The sequence below is a fragment of the Acyrthosiphon pisum genome, chromosome A2 (genome assembly GCF_005508785.2).
Source record: "Acyrthosiphon pisum isolate AL4f chromosome A2, pea_aphid_22Mar2018_4r6ur, whole genome shotgun sequence".
Classification (NCBI taxonomy): Eukaryota; Metazoa; Arthropoda; class Insecta; order Hemiptera; family Aphididae; genus Acyrthosiphon; species Acyrthosiphon pisum.
This window is the reverse complement of record NC_042495.1, coordinates 51,898,643-51,906,939: the sequence shown is the minus strand read 5'-3', so window position 1 is coordinate 51,906,939 and position 8,297 is coordinate 51,898,643. Positions and strand designations below refer to the sequence as shown.

Sequence of the window (8,297 nt, the reverse complement as noted above, 5' to 3'; positions counted from 1 at the left end):
TATTAATAACAAATTTACATTCATTGTTTTATTATATTAATTTTTACTGTGAGCATGTCCCTGCTATTGTCAAAAGATTTTTTTATAGCTCTGCTATCCACTAAATTGTTTTAATTTAGAATATTCATTATATTTTAATAATATTCATTATATTATGTTATGATCAAATATGATGGATGAACAGATTCGAAGAAGTACACAGTAGCTGATTGGAAGTATGTATATATAATATTATATTATATTTTGTATGTTAATTGTAAATTCACCCACAAATATTTTTGAAACAGAGTTCCCTGATAGAAGAAATATTTAATAATAAAAGCGACAAAGGTTTGCACCACGGTTATCTGCTCAGTAGATAACCGTGGTTTGCACCCACTGAACTTATTTTCTGCATACCTACATTCTTAAGCTGATTATATTATGTAGGTAGAATACTAAGCAAAATACTCTACGGTTAAAGTATGTAATGATTAAGTTTAAGATAAAATGCATTAATTTTAAAAAATATACAGGCATTCAACTTGGCAACACTTAAACCAAATTAATCACTAAGTTAGAAAAAACAAGTTTTTTTTTCACAGTTCAATTTTATTTATTTTAACATCAATAGTACTATCAATTTAATCGTTTAGTATTGAAACATAAAATAAATAATTATTTATCAAAATATATCAGTTTTAAATTATAGTCATAATTTGTATTAACTAAGTATTAACCAGGTAAGTTAAACATTAAGGGCCGTTCTTACAATGTCCGGTCAAAATTAACCGACACTTAACCGGCCGAATTCTGCCGGTAAAAAAATCTGTGATCAGTCGGTTAGCGTTAACCGACACTTTACCGTACATTGTAAGAACGGCCCTTAAACGTCTTTCATACTTAAGATTTGATGCTATTTTTAATAAAATAATAAACATTACAATTTTAATTAATGGTTTACACATAATAGTCAATATACATTTATTATAAATCCATAATTATTTATAAATATGAAAATAGAATAGGTACCTAATTATTTAATCCTTGATTATAGCAACATACTAGGTATTAGCGATTGAAAGCTTATACATTTTCTATCCGGCGGGGGGTGGACCTGTAACTAGCCACCGGAAAAATAACAAAAACATGATACACAGCATCCTCGTTACAGCTTACCAATTTCAATCGCCAATTTTCTGTATGACGAAACAAAATCATACAATTTAAGTTTTTTTTAGTAACATTATTGAGATTCATAACACCATATTACATAGAAATAAACATCATGTTTAGAAAATAATTTTATCTCGTACATTTATTTATGGAGAATATTGAGAATATTTTTAAATGAATATCATATTAATTACTCAATAACAAATGTGTTTAACACGGCGTGGTTTTTAATAGAAAAAAAAATAATTAAAACACACTATGAATTACCGTGGAGTGAAAAATATACTATCAATCAATTTATACTCAATATAATAATAAGCATAATATAGACAGAATATGAATACATAATTGAACAAGAATACATCATTTTAGCATAATTGATAAATTACTCGGGTAATATAATTATTTATTAAACAAAAAAAAAATAATAAATTGAAATGTTGAATAATAATATAATAATAATGCTCATGCACTCGGCATAACTTTTAAACGGTTAAACGCTTCTTTTTCTAACCATTCTCTGTGGTCAGGGTGGGCTATATTTATTAAAGCATGTGCTCGTTGTCTCAAACTCTTCCCAAACAATGAGGCAACACCATACTCGGTCACGACATAATGTGCATGTGCACTGGTAGTAACTACCGTAGCTCCTAAAAAATAGTTGCATGACATCAATGTTAAAAATATATGTGTACTTTTCAAATATTTTACCTTCTTGAATTTTAGGCACTATCTTGCTACTTGGTAAACCTCTAGCATCCTTAGTTTTGGGATTCACAGAACCTAGGGCAATGATAGGTTTACCCTTACCGTCAAAACCTTCAGCAGCTCCTCTAATGAAATCTACTTGACCACCATACCCTAAAAAAGGTATTAATTTACAACTATTCATTATCATGTATTAGCTTATTTTCTTATAATTAACTTATATTTTATTTACCTGAGTATAATCTATATCCAATAGATCCAGACACAATTTGTCCAGTCAAGTCTACTTCAATGCAAGAATTGATTGCAGTCATTTTAGGTTGTTGAGATATTATATGTACATTATTGGTATATGATACTTGCCTCATACCTACAAATCATTTATAGAATTAGGTATATATATATTATATATATATATTAATTAATCAATTAAAAAATGCATTACATATCAATGGATTGTTATCAACAAAATCATACAACTTCTTGTTGCCCATTAAAAAACTTGTTACAATCAGCCCTTTATCAAATGTTTTATTATGATTGGTTATAACCCCTGACTTGACTAGATCAATAACACCGAGACTGAACATTTCTGAATGAATTCCTAAATCCTTGTGATCTTTAAGACAGGTAAGCGTGGCGTCCGGAATTGCACCAATGCCCATTTGTAATGTAGCACCATCTTCAACAAGGTTATCAGCAATATGTTTGCCGATAGCTGTTTCAGTAGGATTTGGTTCTTTGTGTTCATGAGCTGGTAATTCACGGTCACATCTGACAGCATAATCAATATGTGATTGATGGATGATGGCTTCACCAAATGTGCGCGGTATACATTTATTTACTTGTGCTAAGTTAAAATTTAAAAAATGTCATAAAAATATACGAGTTAAAATTTTAAATTAATAATCGACTCACCAATAATTATTTTAGATTTTCCTAAAGCTGAACGAATACAATCCACACTTGTGCCAAGACTGCAAAAACCATGATGATCAGGAGGTGATACCTGAAATAAATAATCAAATTAAATTGTTTCATTAGAAAAGTTAAACAATAAGCATATAGGGATTAAAAATATACCATTTAAAATACATACATTTTTTATAGAATTTTTAACTTATATAATAATATAATCGTTTAAAAAAAAAAACTGATTATTTTATAGTGAATGAATATTATATAATATTAAAAACTTCTCAACAAATTGATATTTGGTACTTTAATATAGAACTAAAATAAATTCTTGATTTTACCTATAACATATTACATGATTGACAAAATATATCATAAAATATACAATTGCATGTATAAATCAATCTATAAATGAAATTGAATATTAATTAACAATAAATAAAGTACATACAAAAAAGATAAATTTAATTTGAAATGAATTATTTGCATTTTACTTGAACTTATGAAAAAACAAAATACAGTATGTAGATTGTAGGTACTATTCTTCAATTGACTAACTTTATACTATAATCATTAATCATATTTAAAGAGAAAAATAACTTTTCATCAAAAGTATTTTTAAGCTCTTCTACGTAATACAAACATAAACGGTACTTGAAAATGATTAATTTTGATTCACACTAGGAATAAAATTATTTTATATTTATTAACTTGAAATTTCAAAAATCAATAGAGCTATATACTACTTCAGAAATAACATTTTACATTTTGATTTGCAATCATTGTTTTTCAATAGTATTTTTCTTTATATTAAACAGGTATATAAAAAATTAATTATTTATAGGGTAGAATAATAAGATGTGTCATACTCATAATATATTCTATCCAGTGAGAGAACATGACATAGTCTGTTGAAAATCTGTTTGTATGTGCATCCCCATGCCACACCCTACCATAGTAGAACCGGTCTCAATAGCAGGGACAGAGGTCTCATTGGACAGAGTATAGAGCAAATAAAGTAAAAATCACTGTCTGAACTCAACAGGTTGTTATTAAATGTTATAATTAAAAATTATTATAAATTTTTAAAATAATTAAAAACAACATTAATATGATTTGTGTTTATAAAAAGTATTTGATATATTTTATTATTATACTATAATTATTAACTTTTTTAAGTCTTAAGTTTAAATATTGTTATGTAAAAAAAAGATAATGTTATTCTTAATATTAGTTAATACTTAATAATATCTATATTTTTGTAAAGTAGTGAAGACTGTTTCATCGTTACCCCTCACAAATCTAATAAAACTAACTGAATTAAAAATAAAACATTGTAACCTAGTAGTCATACTGTGTAGTGTACAAGTGTATAAGATATATAAAGTAAATATTTCATACAAATAATTATTTATATTTTATTACTTATTCAACTGCAAGTGAAATGATACAATTTGATTTAAAATATTAAAGTTTTCAAAGGTTAACTTTTAATGTTTATCAATAAGTAATTAAAATTAATTTGAATTTGATTAAAATGTGCATATTATTTATTTTAATAATTTGACTACTGATACATAAATACTATTGTTTATGTTTATTGTTTAATGAAAACAACATTTATCAATTCGTAGGTCCAATGTTCAGATTTAAAAACTTTCTCACATTAAATATAAAGAAATATCTGAATAAAATATAATAAATTATGCCTGTCCTGATACTAAACTTAATAAGATAAGTGGTTACTATACTATTCTGTGACTATACATATGGTTAATATTTTATTACACTATAAGTTATTACTTCACCTCTATTACAAAGGTTATCTATTTTTTTATTATTAGATAATTTTTACCTAACCTGACCATTAGTCATCACATTATTTAATAATTAAAATTATAATTATTAAGAATCTCATATAACTATAGAGTAAATATTAGAACGGAAAACTTGTTTATTTTTAATAAAAAATGGCCTCAGATGCCGCGGACAGTTTTTTTAATAATAAATCCTGATTTCACTGATATTTTTACCTATACATTTTGTAAAACAACAGCTATTTATAAAAATTAATTGAAGTATATTTAAACTAAGAAACGACTTTTAACTTATCAAAATAATTTATGTAAATGTAAATAATATTTACTATAACCATCATAAACAAAAAAATAATCTTCCTACAAAATTGTTTGTTAAATTATACTGAAATTAAAATACAAGAATTATTATGTTAATATAAACAGGTTATGATTCTAAACTTCAAATAAAAATTAATTAAGTTCCTATACCTACACAAATAATATATATTAACTATAACTCACTAAGACTATTGTTATAATTTATATATCTTATTATTACAATATTGTCAAAATGCATAACGAACAGCACTATGGCCTTTAAACAAAAGTTAATCTTATTTCCTTACCGAGATAATTGATACATCTACTGGTATAACATTTCGTTCAAATACATAGGGTATATCATGTAAAAATATTGGTACAGCATCACCACGACCTTCATTTATACACTTTCTCATATTAGAACTTATAAAAAAAGCCATTGGTCGAAATATTCCTAAAAAAAAAAAATTCTTTTAAATGTATTTTGAATTGTAAAATTATATAAAATGCGCACACCTTCACATTCTGGGGATGAATATGGTGACTCAAATTCAGTATGAATGCTACATACACGTATATTTTTTAATTGCTTTTGTTTTCCATGATCAGTCATACTACGGAGAATTTCAATTGGTGTAGTAGCAGCACCACTCACAAAAATTGTATTATCTGTAAGCAAAATACTTTATTAGATCTAAAATAACCAAAAGCATATAATTAATACAATTTATATTAATGTTCTCATTTTTTATCTATTCTACAAACTAATTAATAATTAATAATTGACATTATAATTTAAGATAAAAATATAAATACTCGCAATTGCAACTTTTAATAGCATCTACCAAATATTTTTTGAACCATACTGTACAATATCCACTCTAATACATTTTTCTAGTTTATAATTGTTATTTTTAATAAAAATTCTGAATACTATATTTATAAGCTATCTTGAAAAAAGTTTAAAATTTTAATTTTATGCAAATTATAAAAAGTTAAAAATAGACTGTTAACTTATTAATTATTTACAAATTTTATATTCTTACCGATACATTTTGAGTACATTAGTTCTATTTTCTATTATATTCATTAGAAAAAAATACACATTTCCAGTTTCGATGTTGGTTTGTAAAATAAATGTCAAATTAAAATGAATTTCAAATTTAAATAACAAAATTTTATTACTTTAACCTAGACAATTTATACCTCGATTTATACCTATATGAAACCGGGAACAAAATTATTTCCAATTCAGCATAAGAAAGAAAAATATTGCTTTGTAGTTTCGGAGACAAAAACATCTTGGATCTATTTGTATTAGTAGTAAATATGTACATTTGTGTATGGTAGGTACTAGGTAGTAGTGTAGTACCAATACAATTTAAAGTGGGCAATCCGGCAATCGTTACAATGGCTAATAAGTGACACAAGCTTTTAATATATTTTCAGACATAATATTACCCATTGTCAGAATTTCAGAAACATTTATGTATAGGGGCACACTTCAACACTTGCACCAAGCCGTAGAGTAATATACTATACTAAATTATTGTCATAACGTGTCAACAATTGAATTTAATAACTATCATCGGGAGGACCTCAGACCAACAAAATTTAAATTAAAACATAAGAATTTGTGTATTGGGTAGTACTACAAATAGGATGGTCCTTAACCATACCAATCTACCCCAAAAAAAAATCTTAACAAGCCACCATCAATCAATATCGTAAAGGTATAGGTACATGTACACATATTTTATACAATATACTTATTACATTTTTTACAACGGGGTTATAACTCATTACTACATAAACTTATAAAATAATATCAGGGGATCGAAGCCTTCGAAGCCCCCCCCCCCTGAAAATTGAGTCTATTTGCGCCATTGGCGTCGGGGCAGACGATTGGCGAGAACTGAAAATACACTATTACCAGACTTTATGCACTGGACAGCTTCGTCGGCGGACACCCACTTCGGCTCGCGGTCCAACACTTGCGACACTTCGGGAGTGTACGTGAAATACGTCTTCGGGCCCACCCGGCCGGTCAGCGAGTTCCATATCTTGGCCCTGAGTCCGATCCTGTTCACGGCCGAAACCGACATTGCGGGTGGTGCGAGAGGACGAGTGAACGGTACGGCAGAGGGATGGTGAGAAGATAATCAAAACGATGAACCGCGGGGAAGATTTCGCAATCTCTATTCACGGACAAATATTTAATGATAAAAGACGTGGTCGCGGCGGTGGGTCAGTGGGTGACGACGACGACGACGCGACGGTCAGCTGATGCGATCGTGAGTGGACGAGCGGCAGTGGTGAGCGACGAAAATACGAAATACGACGAACGTGATCGGCGAACCAATGGGGGACGGGATTTACAGCCAGTTCGGACGACACGGCGCAATTAAACGGATAACGTTAACGATTGTGCATTATCAATCGTGTACTCGTACCACAGATTATAATCGGTTTTATATAATACGTGCCACTACCAAAAACAAAAGCGCGCGCGCCGACTGACGACTGACGAGCACGAATTAAGTATATTATATTATCCCAATTCGTGATGGCGATTGACGGGGGCGAGACTGCGAGAGTACTGACGACAAGCGCGGACCGGGTGGATAAGCTTAAGCTAAGGGGATGCGGGATGGTAATCATAGAGACATGAACACGTCATGACAATAATAATATATTAGCATGATAATCATAGACAAATAAAATCGACTGTATTTAATGGGATTGTACAAAAGTTTTCGATTGGACAGTTGCGTCTGTGACGTCAGTCGGCGCTCGCGATCGACAAAATCTAATAAGTAATAATTTATTTATTTATCCGCATCGAACAGGAAAAAAGTAAAAACCCATAGCCCATAGTAAGTTATGCGGAGGCGTTTAAGACGGCGACGAACGTGCATCATTTATAACGACCAATGGCCAACTGCACCAAGGCTACCACTTACAGATTAGAATCCCGGAAGTGAACAAGACACTTAAACAACACATTCATTATTTTTATTTTACTGTATTATCATTATTTATTAACAACAACAATAACAAACGCCTCGGCGAACCCGGCTGTAATCTGATCGATTTAGGTCAATATGTGCATGGGGGAATACATATTAGTGCGTTAAGTTGTGTAAACGTTTCATAATAAGTTAATAACACACACACACACACACATGTACTGTGAATAATAATAGAACGCCTGACGCGTAATTGGACCGATGTGTTGGATTAGCTACCATAGTCACTAGACACCTAATTAGAAGTCTGACGACCATAGCGTGTTTTACATTATTATTATTATTATTATTTACCTACTACAGGCTACAGACTACAGAGTACAGCAAAACAGAATAGATTAATTATTGATCTATAGGTATGTGGTACAGA

General features: G+C 29.3%; 1 protein-coding gene across 1 annotated transcript; it reads right to left on the bottom strand.

The window, feature by feature from the left end:
- Positions 1 to 1,360: 1,360 nt before the first annotated feature.
- On the bottom strand, positions 1,361 to 7,827 carry LOC100160488 (4-hydroxybutyrate coenzyme A transferase). The gene is made up of 8 exons (XM_001942990.5): positions 6,832 to 7,827; positions 5,415 to 5,567; positions 5,204 to 5,352; positions 2,782 to 2,872; positions 2,309 to 2,713; positions 2,096 to 2,233; positions 1,867 to 2,016; positions 1,361 to 1,805 (listed from the first exon to the last, which is right to left on the bottom strand). The coding sequence occupies exons 1-8, from the start codon at positions 7,001 to 7,003 to the stop codon at positions 1,621 to 1,623; spliced, it is 1,443 nt and encodes a 480-aa protein (XP_001943025.1). The 5' UTR covers positions 7,004 to 7,827; the 3' UTR covers positions 1,361 to 1,620.
- Between the last annotated feature and the right edge of the window lie 470 nt (positions 7,828 to 8,297).

Bases quoted from the DNA above. Each gene is read 5' to 3' on its own strand.
- LOC100160488 (XM_001942990.5), bottom strand. From the start codon at position 7,003: ATGTCGGTTTCGGCCGTGAACAGGATCGGACTCAGGGCCAAGATATGG. The intron at 2,234-2,308 runs GTAATGCATTTT...AATGATTTGTAG, and splicing joins TGATAACAATCCATTGATAT to GTATGAGGCAAGTATCATAT. The intron at 2,017-2,095 runs GTAAATAAAATA...TACCTTTTTTAG, and splicing joins TGGATATAGATTATACTCAG to GGTATGGTGGTCAAGTAGAT.